The sequence below is a fragment of the Pleurodeles waltl genome, chromosome 9 (genome assembly GCF_031143425.1).
Source record: "Pleurodeles waltl isolate 20211129_DDA chromosome 9, aPleWal1.hap1.20221129, whole genome shotgun sequence".
Taxonomy (NCBI): domain Eukaryota; kingdom Metazoa; phylum Chordata; class Amphibia; order Caudata; family Salamandridae; genus Pleurodeles; species Pleurodeles waltl.
Window position 1 is genome coordinate 412,743,962 of NC_090448.1, and position 18,879 is coordinate 412,762,840.

General features: G+C 44.5%; 1 protein-coding gene across 1 annotated transcript in view; it reads left to right on the plus strand.

The window, feature by feature from the left end:
- Positions 1-18,879, plus strand: part of UBXN1 (UBX domain protein 1) — a 73,747-nt gene that overhangs the window by 8,233 nt on the left and 46,635 nt on the right. The window contains exons 5-9 of the mRNA XM_069207191.1: positions 4,859-4,943; positions 7,462-7,653; positions 7,764-7,815; positions 8,270-8,392; positions 10,007-10,187. Coding sequence (XP_069063292.1) covers positions 4,859-4,943; positions 7,462-7,653; positions 7,764-7,815; positions 8,270-8,392; positions 10,007-10,187 — 633 coding nt within the window. The remainder of the gene's footprint in view (positions 1-4,858; positions 4,944-7,461; positions 7,654-7,763; positions 7,816-8,269; positions 8,393-10,006; positions 10,188-18,879) is intronic.

The following is an 18,879-nucleotide window of genomic DNA, read 5'->3' on the forward strand; positions in this document are numbered from 1 at the left end:
CATGATGGAGCACTGCCACAACAGGACCTAGAATCCTGGTGAAGACTCGTGGAGCCCATCCAGTCCGAAGGCCAAGACTGAACTGAAAATGACATCCCTCCTACAGCAATACACTGAAATCTTTGATTTACATAAATATGGATGGAAAGGTGCCTTGGAGGTCTGTTGCAGAAAGAAAGTTCCTATCTGTTATTGTGGGTATGGTCTTTTGTAATGTGAGCTTTCTGAAGTTAACTGTCTTCACCCAGGAATTGGACCTCTTTAGATGTAGCACTGGTCTGTAATCGCCTGAAGATTTCTATACTAAGAGAAGTATTGAATAGATACCCTTTACAGTCTCTTCTTCCAGTACTTGGAGCACAGCTCTCTCTTCCAGTAATGCATGCACTCCGCAAAAACACTTTTCTCTTGATTAAGTTTTGTGGGACAGACATGGGGAGTTATTTTGGAGTGTTAAGACAAATAATCCTTGGTTATACAATAAACAGTCTTGTTGATGTTCAGAAACCAGAAATCTGTGATGGTTCTTTTCTAAATTGCGTAATAGTCCATACTACTACTTCCTACCACCTATGGGATGACAGGAGATCAGTAATAGGAGTTTTGCTTTGATCCTTCTGCCTGGCTTGCTGATTCTGGAGCTCTAGAAGATATCTGTGGCTGAAACTTCTTGAGCCAGGAGTTGTATGACCTATGGTCCTTTCTGGAAGATTCTGTATTTCCCCACTTCAAGATCTTCCAGATTTAGATACTGCTCCTTTATACGACAAGTTGTGTTTCCTCTCTTTGAAAGAATTCTTAATCAAGGCGTCTTCTTTTTCACCAAAAAATGTATGTCTTTCAAACTGTGCCTTTAAAGGGGCAGCCGTCTTTAAAAAGTCTGCCTCACAGCCCCTCATTCTTAACTTTCGTCTTTCCAAAACTGGTGCCTCGGAAGTGAGGGCCATGGATCTAATGATGCCCACAAGAAATGTGCTTCGTAATAAGAGGATCCGAGCAGACAGTAGTCTAATTAATAGCTACAGACAAGGTCTCAGTCTATGACCAGGGACTGAGAAGCTCAGGCAGTATAGATGCTTGCTTATGGATACAATTTATTGTCAAAAACTATTTTTCAAACCACTGTTCACCTTCTTAACTACTGTATCAGGTTCTAGATTTATCGCTGTATTCCCTGATAGAATCCACTTTGATATTATGTGGGAGGAACTTGTCTGCTTCTTCCAGTGTGTATACCTTCAGCAGAAACCTTGAAATGGTTGATAAGCCCTTATTTTTTTCACTGCCTGAATATTGAATCATTGTCCTTTTGGTGCATAGGCATTGCAACCTGATTTGGCCCTTCATATTGTAGACAAGGGCCCCCAGACTCCACTGGAAGTTGTACTGGATCGAAATCCAAATGAACTTGAGTAGTAGAGGAATCGCCTTTGTGCACACACATTGATTTACCCATTGCTGAGGTACTTGGGCTTCAGAGTCAGAAAACTGCTGATCACGAGTCTTAGCATTTTTCCTGATGCTTGCTTTCCGTTTCTGAAGCACTTTTTTCAAAGCTTTTGATGTTTCTGCCTCAGCCAGTTACTGCACTGGTGAGGCTGAGTTAAACACCTGGCCAGGAGGCGAAACATATCCGGATAGTCTGCTTCTTTGCTTTTCAGGCTGGTCCCTATCCTTATGTGAAGATGAAGAAGAGACATCTTTTCTGGTCTTTTCCTCTCCTTGACACAACTCAGTGCCACAATAAACAGCAGTTCTAGTGAGGTGTAAAATAGAAAAAGCCTACCAGTCAACAAAATGCCTTTAAAATACCTTTTACCAATGAAATGCTAAGAGATGCCAGAGACTAACTCTGCTGTTTAAGGTGTGCCATTGCCCAGTGATGGAAATGCCTAATTGTCTTAAATATATGATGAACCAAGGCGACTTTCATTACCCCAAGGCCTTTTGTCTGATGCCCACTGGAGAGCCCGGCTGCTACACCGTGGATGCTGCAGCCGCTGCTACACAGTCGGCTGACAGAGTGTCTGAGACCTTAGAAAACGAGGGGGGGGGGTTAAATAAATAATTGGTTGTACCTGGGAGGCTCAGTGGCGTCACAAAGTAATAAGTCAGAGTGAGAGAATGATTAGGTAATGTTTGGAGTTTGATTTGCTTAGGTAGGCTCTTGTCACAAATGCCACCTTTTCAAACCTTTAGCCTAAGCCTAGAGGGACAGCTGCTGGATCTCCTTAATCCTCTCTCTGGCATGTGATGGGGAGGCAGGAATTAATCCTTGTACCCCTCTTGGCATGTGTGTTGCCTAAAGCATGGAAACTTACTCTTCAATGAGTATTGTGACGACAGTTGATTTATTCACTCTTAGAAACCGGATTATCTTGAACTGTCAAATAAAAAATATTTAGATTATATTTTTAATTCTCATATTACTGGCTACCCTCATTCTATCATGAATCATAACATTACATATAAGATAATTCAGTTTTCTTTTTTTATTCTGCTACGAGTAGAATTTAGAAGCAGTCAAATAAGATTTCCTAATGACTGTGAATCTTGCTGTAGGCTATGCTTTTTAGCTCTCTCCTTTGAGCGTGCATGCGCTTTCGCTTGCAAGGTATATAGTATACAGTGAGGGACTTGCAGCCCGCACATTGCTTACCATTGGGTCACTTCATTGTCCCTCTCATTTCCTTGCTTCAGATTGGTCAGTTTGTGCATGCTTAACTGCCTGTTTGCCCTTTGGCTGGAGCATGGACCAAGTACTGATTAATTCTGTCTCCTTCCGTTTATCCTAGTCAGATTGAGATACTTTTTTTGCTTCATCTTCATTCATTCAAAACCCCTCCTGCTACTATGATCTCCCTAACCCTTTCCACAGACTCCTCTCCTATACCACCCCCCCCCCCCTTTACTCATCCCAACCCTAAATTCCTATTACTATAAACTCCCAATTAACACTTCTGGATACTTCCCTCCTCCACCGCTCCATTACTCCAGTCAATCCAGCTAACAAACTCGCATATCTGCAACTCAAATTAACTCGTAATAATACTAAAACTGTCCTCCTATTTCCCTATACTAATCCACCACTAATTCCTTTTGGGTTCCGGAGTAGCGTGCTACACGCCCAAAAGCGATTCGCCTAGTCGGGGGTAGTAAGTGCTATATAAATACTAATACAATACAGTTGTTACTTCCTTCCACCCCAGTTAGTGCCTGCCTGTCTCCCCAACTCTACCACACATCAGTTCCTGCCCGCACCCCACCAGCCCTCCCAGGCTGCTGCTTTCCCGCCCCCAAACACCCCTCCACTGCTGCTTGTCCCATGCCTCTCTCCCCGTCACTGTTTTTTTTAATTTTAATATGCTTCTCAACATCAAGCAGATAATTTAGGAATCGTTGAAAACTAGTTTCGATTCACTTTGCATAAAAATAACTTTTTTATTTATTCATTGTTGCTTTTTACCTCCTCTCTTGGTGCTTGTCCGTCCCTACCTCCTCCCACGTCCCGCTGCTTCCTTTTTTTTCTTTTTTGGAGTTCTGTTCAGCTAGGTTTCCGTTGAACAAGCAAGTGAGGCATTGCAGCTGTTCACCGAGTACTATGATGTGGCGCTCCTCAATCATTTCCCTTCTTAAAATATTCTCCAGAAACAAGCACGAAAATCGGGACAAAGGCTCGAGAGGCGTTCAGAAAATTCTGCTGGCAACGTGCTCCACGGAAAACAAATGACTATTCCTTTAAACTAGGAACCTTCAGTATAGAACCCCGCCTTTCTTGCTGGAGAGGGCTCACATTTGTTTTTCCTTTCCACTCATGCTAGAGCTTTGATCTGAACATACAGTGTGGGTCCAAGAATCGAATTCATCATGGAATAGATTGTTAAAAACGTATCAGAGCTATGTGCATTAGGGGAGAGTCCAAGCAAAGACGTGACAACTTTCCCGAAATAAATACTTAACTGTTCTCTGGTATCGGTTTTAAAAGGAGTGATGCTTAGCCTCTGCAACGGTCGCTATACATAAACAAATATTTATTTGGTTAACTAAGTGCAGCTTTTAAGACTATTTCTTTGAAAACGTACACACGGTTTCTTATTGTTTTAGAACTCATTGCGATTCTAAAGAAAGCGCTTATTTTAAGCTTAGTTTTACTAATAATCGTGGTCTCTTTACAAAAGTCACACTTATCAGGCTATTTTCCACACACTTCGTAGTTTACTTTCTTTGAATAGCTAACGAACTATTCTTAGTTACTATGATAGCTACAAAGTTAGCTTTATCTTTCTGTTCTCCACCCCACCTGCACTCCCATTCACCACCTCACCGAAAGACAAAGCCAATAGCTCGCCCACAGGCGAGACCTATTGGCTTTGCTCAAGCTTGTTTAGGTTAGAATAATTGCCAATTGTACCGTACAGGTAAAGGAAAAGAGTGCAAACAGAGTTTTTGGCTTTGTCGTCTTGTTTTTATTTTTGATGAATTCTCACTTGCAAAGATGCAGTTGCTTACTGTTTTAACAGTGACAGTTCACAAGTTTTGCCCTGAACGCTTACATTTGTGGATACAGCTTAAAAAAAACCGTCTCAAACAATAACTGCTTTGCGGACACGACGTTAGTGTTCTTGAAGTGTGGTTGTTAACGTAGGTATATTATATTTTTTTCTTATAGTCAATATTGTAAATGTTGAAATCTTTTTATTGTGTAACCTGTTAGGTTTTATATTTGAAATGTTTTTGGGAATAATTAAAAATTTTTATAACTATTTCTCTTCTCCTTATTCATTCTGAAGGGAGGGATACTGGTTCGCAAAGTAAAGTTTTGAGATTGATGTGCCTTCTCTGCTTCTCATCTCTCTAGAAACGGCAGAAGAGGGGTCGACAGGCCAGTCAGCCGAAGGAAAAAAGCCACTGACCGAGGCAGAACGAGAGGAACAAACTAGAAGGTATTCAGTATTGCTCAGCGCTTCAGTGGGGCAACACATTAGACTGGGTTAATCTACGGTTTACAGAACTGCCTTCCGGTATTTGGTCTATTGTGTTGCTTCAAGGGTTGTTGACCTGTTGATTGTTGTGGCTTCCCTAACCCTTGAGTTTTTACCAGTTTCTTTTTCTCTGATGATAGTGCTCCGAGTATTTTTTTTAATAGACTGACTCGAGTTATGAAGATGAGTTTTACCCCCTTCTAGATTTTTAGCCAATAGCATTAATCGTACAGGGACATGAAGGTCTATACTAGTGGGGTTGGAAGAGAAGAAGAAAAGAAAAAGATCCCCAGCATGACTACTACTCGTCTGAAAGTCATCCTCGATATGGGGTTTCGTTCTGTGTTTTTTTTTTTTTTTTTTTTTTGGTTCTCCTTAAATGTTTTTTATTTTTTCAAATTGTTTATTTCAAATACTTCGCCAGGTGAACAAAGACCTTCCTCTTTCTCGCTTCAGACAAAGGTAACACAGTCAGTGGTGCAAAGGGCGGAATGTGGTTGCATCACAGAAAGACAGCAGCCCATGCTGTTTACATCCTGCCTCTACACCCCACAGCAGAACTGCAAATATTTTGTAGTGGTCGTCAAGTGATTCAAGGATAAAGAACTTAAGTTACAGATCTTCTAGTTGAAAATAGTGCTACAAGTTACTACTAAAGAGACAAAAAAGGAATTAATAGATGCAGTGGTTCATGGAACTATCTTTTCGCTGTCCGTTGCTTGTTCGTATTAGTGGTAGGGTTTAGGTAACCAGAGTCCGGTGTTCCTTAAGTGAATGGTCCCTTTTCTTGATTGAAGTTTGGTGTGTTTTTTTATCAGAACAGGACCAACAAAAAGTAATTATTTGTGTGTGGATAGAAAAATAAGGAAATTAAATCTCTAAAGCTTTAAGACAGCAAAAATAGGCAGATATTCTAAAGTTGTGTTTAAATATCTTTAAGGAACAGTTTTCAACAGTTGATAGTACTGGGTCATATCCCATGCACATCTTGGAAATACTCCACTTTCCTTCTCTAACCTTTATTTTCTGAGATTAACCTTGATTATTTTCTGATTAACCCAGTTAGGTAACTCAACAGCCCATCCAGTTCACAGGTGGTGCTTGCTCGTTTTCTGTAATGGTTCTAATACAAGCACCACTCTGGCTGGAGGGGACGGCTCTGAAGACGTATCCATATTCTATGTGAAGGTAGTTCGTGCTCCTTCAACCCAGGTTGTGGTGTGGTGGTGGCGGCGACATTGTAGTTCAGATATTTTTTGTTTTTTTATTTTTTGTTCTAACTTCTACTGTGGGAAGCAGCCTTCCCTACTAAAGTTCCATCCATTCATGACGCCCATTGCTTGCATCATGTGCAAGACATAGGTGGAGAGTTTATATGAAATGTGGTTTACCAGGTAGGGAGCGATGGAGGGTCCATTTGCCCCTCATCTGTGTAATCCATCAGATGGTGTATCGCTGCCTGTATGTACGCTTTCCTGGGAATTCACTTGTCTGTGCAGGGTTGTGTCTGAAGTAGATTTAGTTTTACCACATACAATAGTCAAAATACTGCCCACCCCCTTTGAGCCAGTCTTTCATACTCATTTTGATGTCCAAGGGGACTCTACATACCAGTGTGGTGTGAACGTGATCTCAGGAATGGAACTTTTTCTGGAATAATCCTCTCCATCTGGACTAGGCCCAAGTCAGAAATCTTGCTTGGAGAACTGCAGCTGTGTCCTGGTGAGAGCCTCCCTCTGCTCGAGTAGCTGCATTGCTCCTGTCAGGGGAACTTGCATAGGACTCAACTGGGTAAATAGTACGTGGATAATGTCTCAACAGGCTGAATACACTCTAGAGTGGAGCCACAATCCTCCTGCAGCCCAGTTGGGCAGCAGAAACCGAGAATCAAAATCTGCACCATCTGGTAGTGAAGCCGTGACATTCATTTTTTAATACGAACGTTTTATATTCCAAACCATTTGAATCCTCTTTGTAGCCCACGTGGTTCTGGAGATATTACGTTTTTAAACTGGATTGTGCCCAGTAACCACTGGGATGTCGAGAAGAGGCCTCACAGAAAGTCTGGAAGAACAGCAGTCTCCTGTCAGCACTCCGCTCCAGCCCACTCCTTGTAGAGAAGCGGTAATCGTATACTTATCACATGCATATGGGTAAAAGTGTACGTTTTTGCTCCTCTCTGTCCCAAACAAAAAAATAGAATCAACATTTTAATGCTTTCATTGTGGCACTTTATAACACCTGTTGAGGTAAATGGTACCTTTTGTTCTTATCCCTCCATTGGATGATGTGTAGGTGCAAGTCTAAAATGTTGCTGTGGTACATTGCAAATGCAACTTTAAACAACATAGTGCTCCAGTGGGAGTTTCTTATTTGAGTGTGGGATACAGATTGCTTAACCTCAGACATTTTATCCCTAATTTCATACATGCATTGAATGTGGTTGACATAACAGAACGATTTATTTACCTACTAACAGGATGATGGAGCTTATTGCCCAGAAGCAGAAGGAGCGCGAGGAACGGGAGAAGCGGGAACAGATTGAACAGGAGAAGCAACGGCGGAAGCAGGGCCAAGAGCTATCCGTGATCCGGCAGAAGATGCAGGAGGATGAGATGAAAAAGCTGGCAGAAGAGCGCCGCCGGGAGAAGATGGAGGAGAAGATGGCAAAGTAAGAAGGACTTTGTGCCTTGACAGCTGGAGCTGGCCTCTCTACTGACCCTCAGCCCCGGCCTGTGTTGTGTGACGGAGCCCATTAACTCTCATCTCTTCCTCTCTTAGGCAGCGGGTGCGTGAGAAAATTGAACGAGACAAAGCAGAAAGGGCTAAGAAGGTCAGTCTTTGTGGCCAGGGAGCGTATCTCCACATAGCAAGCTGGGATATAGATGGAATGATTAGCAATAGCTTGCCTATTTGGTTCAGCTCTCATAAAATATTTACTTGACAGTTGTCCAGAAGGGGAGTTTCTACATGACAGCTGTGGTTGAAAGTCTGGACAGATCCACATAAACGCTCTATATTATAAAAGTGATGCTTATTAAGTACTTCACTAATTAAATTATTTCTAGGCATTATAAAAATGGGAGTCACATCTTTAACTCCGTGCTCGTTAGTATGCGAACCTTCAAAATAAAGGAACTCTAACCTGTGTGTTGTACACAAGATGTCTTCTGCCAGTATATGCCAATCTGCTGGATTATTGTTTGGGTTCTCCTTCGGCCTTGGGGAGTCTCATGAAGTAAACTTTTGGTTGCCCTAGTTAATCAGTCTGTTTTGTTTTTTTCCAGTTTGGGGGTGCAGGGGTATCGCAGACATCTCCACCAGCAGAACCTGTCCCTGCTCCTCCAGCTCCTTCCTCCCCCACCCTAGAACCACCAGTCAAAAGAGAGTACGACCAGTGCAGAATACAAGTAAGTGCTGTGCCCAGAAGTGGAGAATTGAAATGTGTGGGCATCCAGTACTTGAATATAAAGGTGCTGCATAATAGCAAATGTAGACAATTGTGGCCTGGTCGATTCCTACAGTGATAAATAATGCTAAACAAGTGTTTGTTCCATTTATGCTCCAAGTGGACTATCCAGGCCAGTATACAAATAAAATGCTACTACTTCGACCTGTGTCACAGAATGAATCGAGCCACATTTATATGCTAAAATACTGCACCTAAATACTGCTGAGACAGCTATACCTGATTCTGGCTGGCGTACAACATTCAGTTAGTTTACCAGAGTATCATTCTCTTGAGTCTAATCACTCGCATTCCTGTAAACAAAGATAGCAGTCCGCCCAAGCACAGTGTGTCATCAAAGTTCTTATTTTTAAACAGCCTGATATTTCTAAATAGAAGATTGAGATAACATGTTCCCAAAACCTTCTTGTACAATTTACTCCAGTTCTACATTTTAGGAAAAAGTAGAACTTGATAATGTAGAGCTATTCAGCACATTTTCTAGCACTGTGGTTAACTTAGTTTGGTTGTGTAAATGTAAGGCAGGCGTTTACACGTAAGCTAAATTCTTATAATGCAAACTGTGCATTTCCTTCAGAAAGAGCAAAATGCTGCAGTTTTTTGGAGCCTACACTTACATTTAATAAGGGTAAAGAGGGGACATAACTCATTGTTAAATAACTCACTGTAAGCTGTTACTGCAGCCTTCTGTAAACTGTTTCATGAATGATGTCAAACATTGTGCTTATCCTGCTCTTTTCTGAGTACCCTGCTGTCTACCGCTCTGTGTTTCTCCTTTACGCTTCCCCTTTGAAATGGATCAGGGTGTTCTCTGCTCTTCTTTTCAGCTTGGTGCCCTAGCAGCCGCTAGGATTGTTTTTTTCAACTGTCACTTTGTTCCTGTTTATCCAGCGAGTACTCTTTACAAATGTACAACATGCAGAACGAAAATTGGCAAACACATGAAAAGTGTAAGAATAAATGAATGGCCAAGCAGCGCCGGCTCACCAGTCATGGCACTCGAGTGTACTCTTTCATGTGGCTGTGCACCTGTGATCAGACAAAAATCTGCCACTTAGTGCATGACAGCCAGTGAATGAAATGGTATGATCTTGTGCTAGGTGTTTTGGTGAGTGGAAGCAAAATATTAATGCCACTTGAATAGACCAGTGAATGAAGAAGGCGGACTGAAAGCCTCTTTTTAGATGCATTTTCATACATAGTTTTTTGGAAATCATGAAGCTAAGAAGACCGCTAAAGCGGCCTCTAGGCCAGACCTAAAAAATGGTTTCTTCGGCAGAGTCTTGGTTCTCAAACTGGGAGATGAGGGGTGCTTTAGGTCAGTATGAAGAAGTTTGGAACCGTTGTTTGGTTCTAGATTTAAAACAATAGCACCGCATAGGAACAGCAGGTGTTGCTGTGCATCAGAATTGAGGTGATTAAATGGAGTACCTGGTGTACTTCTGTTCCAGGCCTAGAAGCGCAAGACGTGCTTCATAGCAGGGCTGGAGTACATTGCAGTTTGTGGAGAGTACTTAACCTCTGTATACGTCATGTGCGTTCTCTCTGCGAGCAGGTGCGACTCCTTGATGGCAGTTCTCTCACTCAGACCTTCCGAGCAAAGGAGCAATTGGCTGCTGTGCGGCTGTACGTGGAGCTCCATCGTCAGGACAGCGCAGACCCTTTCATACTCCTGACCAGCTTCCCCCGCCGGGTCTTCACAGAGGACGACATGGAGAAGCCCCTGCAGGAGCTAGGTAAGAGTGTCTGTGGTATAACCCCACTATATCACATCACAGTATTACATCCACTACAACAGCCCAACAAATATATTGCAAGGTACAGATAATTGGTGTATGTAATAGTTAATGAGTATAGGTAGTTGATGATAAATTGAAAAAAGTAATCTACTTGCTAACATACTATAGTAGTATGTGATGTCCTGGGTGCAGTAGTGTTGTCAGTTGGTAATATTGAACTTGATCCAGTGTCATACAGCCCTGCCTGCCATTCTTACCGTAAGCCTGTCACTGTCTGACCACCCAGGGTTCTATTTCTCACTTGCTGGGCATCCCCGCTTATCGCTCCTTTACAGCCATACCCTGCTCTGTAAGCCATTTGTGATCAGAACAGTATTCCAGGAGAGAAAAAAGGCTGCATTTTTCAAAACTTAACTTTTCAGTGGATGGCTCAGTTGCAGCAGTCAGCGTGAATACTAGGTAAATTTGGCTTAAGATATGAAGGCATGGTGATTTGTTACTCACTGGGTTAAAAACACCACTGACTCGTGAAATCTCATCCTTCCCAGGATCTCTCCACATCTCCTCAGGCTAATGTAAAACTCCGACCATTTATAAGAGTGATATCTGTTGGTTGCGTTCATCTTTCTCAGATTTGCAGGTGTAAAGGGTGGAAGCTACACGTGCACCAGCTCTGCAAGTAACCTTTGACCAATTGTTAGGACTTTCATTGTTTCCTAGAGGAGTCGGTAGTTAACAGGCGGTACCCCAAGTGACCCTGTTTACCACGGTTGTCCCCTAATATCTTCGATTTGAACAGCCTCTCCGCGCTTTAGCTTTTTCTGTTTTGGCAGTAGAGGGTGAGCAGTCAAGACTTACTTTTGCAGGTTGTAATAGTTAGAAACTCAGTTACAGTATGAACAAAAACAACAATAGCATTAACGTCCAGTCAGTGCACATGCTTCACAGAAAATATATACCTTTTTACATATGAAAATACAAGAGTTGAAATAAAGCATACAAAAACCTAGAGGGTGCTAGCACCTTCTGGGGCCAACAAACAATCCAGATATGCTTATATCGAATCCCTGACTGGTGCTACATTTGCTGTTACCAGGCTCAATTTTGCTATTGTTATCTTAAGAGGCTGCAATAGGGAAGACATGGATCTTCGGGTCTCCTTCTGCTTTACTTATTTCAATGATTCTTACTCTGAAAAAATACCATCCGTGTTACAGATGCAAGATACAGTAACTCTGGCCAAGTCGTTGAAAGTGCCTTGATATTTCTCACAAGAGGTTCTGATGCATGATTTAGCTCCGAGTTCCAAAAACATGCCGGCAAAGATTCAATTTCCAAACGCATCCTTCACCCAAAACCGGAGGAGTGCAATTTTAAGATAGTGATGGAGGGTGTAAGATCCCACTGGGCACAGTCTAAGTCTCTGGTTCAGTTAACTGGCCACAGGCCATAGTTAGCATGACACTGTACCATCGACCTGGGGATCCTAACGGGACCCATATATTTGCTTTTTTTATTTATTTCCCATAGTTTCCCATAGATGAAGGAACTAATGTTTCAGAGAGCACCCAGTGAACCACAAATACTTTATTAGTACTGAGAATTGAACCTAAAAGGTAGAGTCCCACTACTGTCACAAAAGATAGTTTCTCTGGAATCAAAAGGCCTAGAAAGATGATTCCAGTTGTTACTGAATAAGCATGACCAACTCCAGCCTACTATGTAACCCAGTGCCACATCAGGGGTGCAGTGATGCAGGACCTCTTGGTCTTTCTGACACGCAACAAAACAGGTAATGATTGCCCTCAGGGTGCTCAGTAGATTGGTGACTTGCAAGTCCAGTCTCTTCATTACTGCAGTTCCACAGTCTTTTTTATATTGGTGTTAAAAGTGGGCGAGTAACTGAAGATTCGAGCCTGATGTCTGCTCTTAGCTCAACTCCAGGTCCTCTTGAAACCTTGCGCCACAAATAAGCTGAGCCTTCATGTGGCTTCTGCCTGACACCCACGCCATGTCATGCGCCAGACAGAGAAAGGGATGCCAATCTAGTGGCTGAATTGCACAATGTGACACTAGAAAACCTGGGATCAATCCTGGTTTCCCTTTTGTGATCAAATTGTATAATTCTGTGCAAATATTTTATTTCTCCAAGCTCTGGTTTTAATAGACTCGGAGGTTTTGTCACTGATAATATGAATCTAGGTCACCTATTGGATTCACATAAGACAGATTCCTTTTACTTCACTCATGGCATTGTCAGGACAGGGGATGGTGAAAGAACGGTTTGTTCATGTGTAAAAGTCATCACTTTAATTGAATGCCTCTCGGTGCTGTTATATAAACTGCTGTTCTAAGGTGAAAGACTTCTGCATGTTTAAGAAATTTAAAATTTTTCCAATTTTGAAGAAACTTTATAATAGTTTCTGTGGTGTTTCTTGTACGATTTAAAGGACAAACATTTTCAGAGCTCTGCTCATCTGTGGGTTTATAGAGCCAAACCAGGCCTGTGGTTTGGCTCTGGCTTGGTCTGTGAACTAGTTGGCTCACACACCTCCAATTGGTATTTTTGACTTTCCTTCTTCTGGCCAGCTAAGCTGTCACTGTCGTTGGCTGTAGTGGTTGGCTGCTCAGATTCTGTAGTCAGTTGTGCCTTGTGATTGTGATCAGGATGGCTCTACTCCTTTCAGGCACAAGTAATCCAGAACCTTTTTTCAGGTAAGGTAGGCTCCCTTCTATACAGGTCCTACCATTCAAGTGTGAAGCAGACATCCATCCAGACTTAGACATAGCCTGCAGCAAGATCAGACTCCCAATAGAGGTCTGGCTTCTGACAACATGCTTGCTATTTGCTGGTGCATAAAGTACACTTATACTTCAAACGGCATGCTTTATTTGGGAGAATCAATATTCAGCCTAATTTGGTGACAATGGAGAAAACAAGAACCAAGAAAGGATTGTCTTTCTCAAGTTCAGATCTCCTCCAGTCAAGGAAAAGCAGATCACAAAAGATTTACCAGCCTTGTAGATCAGTTAATGATAGGTCAGACCAGTTAGGATCTAGATACATGAAAATCCCTTTGTCGGTTGAGACAAAATCTACCACAAGTTACCCTTGTGAGGTGACCATCAGCAACACAAGGTGTAAGGGCTTGGGTGACATTAAAGTGGAGCAGTTGAGAACTTGCATTAAAAAGGGAAAGGCGTCAAAGCTTTTGCCACCTTTCTGGTAGAACCCCATAGTTCAAACCTTTGGATGTCCCCTGTCATCTGAGCCCAGTTTTAATGACAAACCGTAAAGTACAACATATAGCACCTCCTCTGGCAGACTGTTGTCAAGTTCATGTAGGAAACTCCCGTACGGTTTGCCCCAGTTTGAGCTAATAGATGGTGGTTTTCGACTCTGCCATTGCAGTGAAGCCTGCTAAACAGGCTCTAGTACCAGGGTTCTGTCCCCTAAAAACAATCTACTCAGTTGTGAAATAGTTAGCAAGGCTTTACCTCCTCGGTAAGTCCCTAGTAAATGGTGCCTTTTGTACCTAGGGCATGAGTACTAAATAGGGTCCCTAATGGCTGCAGCATGTATTATGCCACACTAAGGGACCCACATACAAAGTGCCCCCAGCCGTCCATTGCAGGCTGCATGTCATGGTGCAAGCCATGAGTAAAAACATGGATGCCAAAGTCACTGCATGTATTATCTGCAAGTCACCCTTACAGCAGGCCTTGGGAGCCTTAAGGCAGGGTGCATTATAATACACGTGAGGGCATGTCTGCATGAGAAGATATGCCCTTGTGATGTCTAGGTCTAAACCGTACCAGTTACCTAGCTACATAATGCCTTCACTGAAACCTATGACGTTTGATACCAAACATCTCGTCTTAATACATCCAGACTGATGCCAGTCTTAAATTTATTATGACATGCACCCAGAGGGCACTTAAGTGATGCCCCTGAAATCTAGTAGTCCTCTAGTGTGATGGCTGACTGGTATCAACCATCCTGCCTCCAAAGAGATGTTTCTGACCCCCTGGAGGTGAGAGCCCGCGCTCTGAGGCCAGAAACAATGCCAGCTCTGGAGGAAGGTGTTATCACCTCCTCCAGCAGGATGGCTAGTAGATCTGCATACCAAGGCCAAGGACTTCAAAGTCCCTACCACTTTTGATACACAAGGTGGGCTTCCCCCAGAAATGTAAGAGGCAACCCCCTGCCTATTTGGCACCAGGACAGGTAAGAAATTAGCTATGCAGGTAGGAGTAGTGCACTACCAGACTAGTCACACCCGTAAGGAGGGCAGCCTGATGTGCGCCATGACAAAAGGATTCCACCATCTTGTTTTGGCGGAGTTACGAATTCTGGGACTGTGCTATGCCCACTCCCCACAGGAAGTGGTCATATAGGAGGTGTAGTCACCTCAGGGGTGAGTAGCCATTTGACTACTACCCTACACTCCTCTAAATTGAGTATTTAGGTGGCACCCTTGACACCAGGACATCATGACTACAAAGAGAAGACGGACACAAAAGAGCCGAAGGGGCAAGAATTTTGGACTAGCTGAAGACTTGACGCAAAATTCTGCCTGCCTGCTTCTGTCCCGACAGTTGCAAAGACCTAAGTCGTTCTGCAGCTGTGCATATGCCCAGAGCCTTGGTGGAGTGCCGTTACATTACCCCCTCAGTCGGCATCTCCCTTGGAGTAGAGGAGTCACTTACCTGCATCAGCAGACACCAAGTGTGACTGGAAGGTTCTCTGTTTTGCTAACCATAGGGTGCAACAAGGGAGCTTCTCATCAGGAAGAGGATCCCGGGTGTCAAGGAGTGCAGCCCCTGTCGACCTAGCTTGTCTTCAAGATGCTGAGCCTGCCCGGAGCCTCCGTGCACCAATACCCAGAGTAACTCAGACAGTTGCAAGCACCAGGGCTTGGTTAGTGTCCAGGCTGGACACCCACCAACACTGTCGAGACTGACCTACTGATAAGGGACATGGTATCACTGAGGTCCAGCAAAGAGAGGGCCCTTGCTATCCTGTTTTTCCCTATCACCATGGCGACCCCAAGAAGTGAGAGCTTCCAACGACCGTGACCTACCAGACAAAACACCTCTGCACCGAGCCCCACAGCATGAGTCTGACCCAACCGACAGTTCCCCCCCCCTTGTCCCAGAGACCCTCCTGATCTGGGCTCTCCTTTGGGTTCAGCCAGACTGGTCACCCACACCCCACTTGCAGCCCTTTTCTTCCAAGTACTGCTCCCATTGACTTTAACTTGAAGCGTTCAGAGGCTACCGCCGCTAGGAGGACCTCTGCACCCGGACACACCAGGGCAGGTAACCTGAAACTGCTGGTGGTTCTGAGGACCTTAAGTCCAGAAGAACAGCCCTGCAAGTCGAATGTAAGTGACCCTGCACATTGTGTTTTCTCCATAGGATAACATTATGGTGTTCAAGGCTCAATCCTCAATTCTGACAGCTGTATTTTCTAAGTGTTGAGCTATTGCTATAGTGAAAAGTACTTACCTGATCTGGAAGATCTTGGTGTCTAAAATAAGATAAAAATGTATGTAAGGAAATGCCTCCTTGGCATGGTTGCCCCCTGACTTTTTGCCTTTGCTGATGCTATGTTTACAATTGAAAGTGTGCTGAGGCCTGCTAACCAGGCCCCAGCACCAGTGTTCTTTCCCTAACCTGTACTTTTGTATCCACAATTGGCAGACCCTGGCATCCAGATAAGTCCCTTGTAACTGGTACTTCTAGTGCCAAGGGCCCTGATGCCAAGGAAGGTCTCTAAGGGCTGCAGCATGTCTTATGCCACCCTGGAGACCCCTCACTCAGCACAGACACACTGCTTACCAGCTTGTGTGTGCTAGTGAGGACAAAACGAGTAAGTCGACATGGCACTCCCCTCAGGGTGCCATGCCAGCCTCTCACTGCCTATGCAGTATAGGTAAGACACCCCTCTAGCAGGCCTTACAGCCCTAAGGCAGGGTGCACTATACCATAGGTGAGGGTACCAGTGCATGAGCATGGTACCCCTACAGTGTCTAAACAAAACCTTAGACATTGTAAGTGCAGGGTAGCCATAAGAGTATATGGTCTGGGAGTCTGTTTTACACGAACTCCACAGCACCATAATGGCTACACTGAAAACTGGGAAGTTTGGTATCAAACTTCTCAGCACAATAAATGCACACTGATGCCAGTGTACATTTTATTGTAAAATACACCCCAGAGGGCACCTTAGAGGTGCCCCCTGAAACTTAACCAACTATCTGTGTAGGCTGACTGGTTCCAGCAGCCTGCCACACTAGAGACATGTTGCTGGCCCCATGGGGAGAGTGCCTTTGTCACTCTGAGGCCAGTAACAAAGCCTGCACTGGGTGGAGATGCTAACACCTCCCCCAGGCAGGAGCTGTGACACCTGGCGGTGAGCCTCAAAGGCTCACCCCTTTGTCACAGCCCAGCAGGGCACTCCAGCGTAGTGGAGTTGCCCGCCCCCTCCGGCCACGGCCCCCACTTTTGGCGGCAAGGCTGGAGGGAACAAAGAAAGCAACAAGGAGGAGTCACTGGCCAGTCAGGACAGCCCCTAAGGTGTCCTGAGCTGAAGTGACTCTAACTTGTAGAAATCCTCCATCTTGCAGATGGAGGATTCCCCCAATAGGGTTAGGATTGTGACCCCCTCCCCTTGGGAGGGGGCACAAAGAGGGTGTACCCACCCTCAGGGCTAGTAGCCATTGGCTACTAACCCCCCAGACCTAAACACGCCCTTAAATTTAGTATTTAAGGGCTACCCTGAACCCTAGAAAATCAGATTCCTGCAACTACAAGAAGAAGGACTGCCTAGCTGAAAAACCCCTGCAGAGGAAGACCAGAAGACAACTGCCTTGGCTCCAGAAACTCACCGGCCTGTCTCCTGCCTTCCAAAGATCCTGCTCCAGCGACGCCTTCCAGAGGGACCAGCGACCTCGACATCCTCTGAGGACTGCCCCTGCTTCGAAAAGACAAGAAACTCCCGAGGACAGTGGACCTGCTCCAAGAAAAGCTGCAACTTTGTTTCCAGCAGCTTTAAAGAACCCTGCAAGCTCCCCGCAAGAAGCGTGAGACTTGCAACACTGCACCCGGCGACCCCGACTCGGCTGGTGGCGATCCAACACCTCAGGAGGGACCCCAGGACTACTCTAAGACAGTGAGTACAAAAACCTGTCCCCCCTGAGCCCCCACAGCGCCGCCTGCAGAGGGAATCCCGAGGCTTCCCCTGACCGCGACTCTTTGAATCCAAAGTCCCGACGCCTGGGAGAGACCCTGCACCCGCAGCCCCCAGGGCCTGAAGGACCGGACTTTCACTGGAGAAGTGACCCCCAGGAGTCCCTCTCCCTTGCCCAAGTGGAGGTTTCCCCGAGGAACCCCCCCCTTGCCTGCCTGCAGCGCTGAAGAGATCCCTAGATCTCCCATTGACTTCCATTACAAACCCGACGCTTGTTTCTACACTGCACCCGGCCGCCCCCGCGCTGCTGAGGGTGAAATTTCTGTGTGGGCTTGTGTCCCCCCCGGTGCCCTACAAAACCCCCCTGGTCTGCCCTCCGAAGACGCGGGTACTTACCTGCAAGCAGACCGGAACCGGGGCACCCCCTTCTCTCCATTCTGGCCTATGTGTTTTGGGCACCACTCTGAACTCTGCACCTGACCGGCCCTGAGCTGCTGGTGTGGTGACTTTGGGGTTGCTCTGAACCCCCAACGGTGGGCTACCTTGGACCAAGAACTGAACCCTGTAAGTGTCTTACTTACCTGGTAAAACTAACAAAAACTTACCTCCCCCAGGAACTGTGAAAATTGCACTAAGTGTCCACTTTTAAAACAGCTATTTGTCAATAACTTGAAAAGTATACATGCAATTTTTATGATTTAAAGTTCCTAAAGTACTTACCTGCAATACCTTTCAAATGAGATATTACATGTAGAATTTGAACCTGTGGTTCTTAAAATAAACTAAGAAAAGATATTTTTCTATACAAAAACCTATTGGCTGGATTTGTCTCTGAGTGTGTGTACCTCATTTATTGTCTATGTGTATGTACAACAAATGCTTAACACTACTCCTTGGATAAGCCTACTGCTCGACCACACTACCACAAAATAGAGCATTAGTATTATCTATTTTTACCACTATTTTACCTCTAAGGGGAACCCTTGGACTCTGTGCATGCTATTCCTTACTTTGAAGTAGCACATACAGAGCCAACTTCCTACAATGTATGATCCTTTTCTAAACATTAGTCACGAGTTTCTTCTTGAGTAGATGTCACATTTATTGACTGTGTGCAACAAGAGCTTAGCACTACCCTCTGAGAAGACTAAACTGCTTGCCAACACTACTACAAAAGAAGGCATTTGGTGTTATCTTAACCTGTGTAAACCAATAAAGGTGGTCTGAACTATCTGCATATTGACTCCTTAAATTTGGTACACTTCATAGTAACCCAGCTTCCTAAAGTTCAACAAAGGAAGAATGTGGTACCTGTCCAGAAAACAAATAGGGCAAAGTGGCACAAGTTTTCGGAGACATGCATAGGTCTAGTGTCCCAGCAGTCTTCTTGGTGTGCCCCCCTCATCCCCCCTCCCAATAGTCTTTGGACTGCCTATGTGCAGCACTCTGACATGAGATGGGGTAGAAACATGTTGGCGTATAACAGATTGTGTG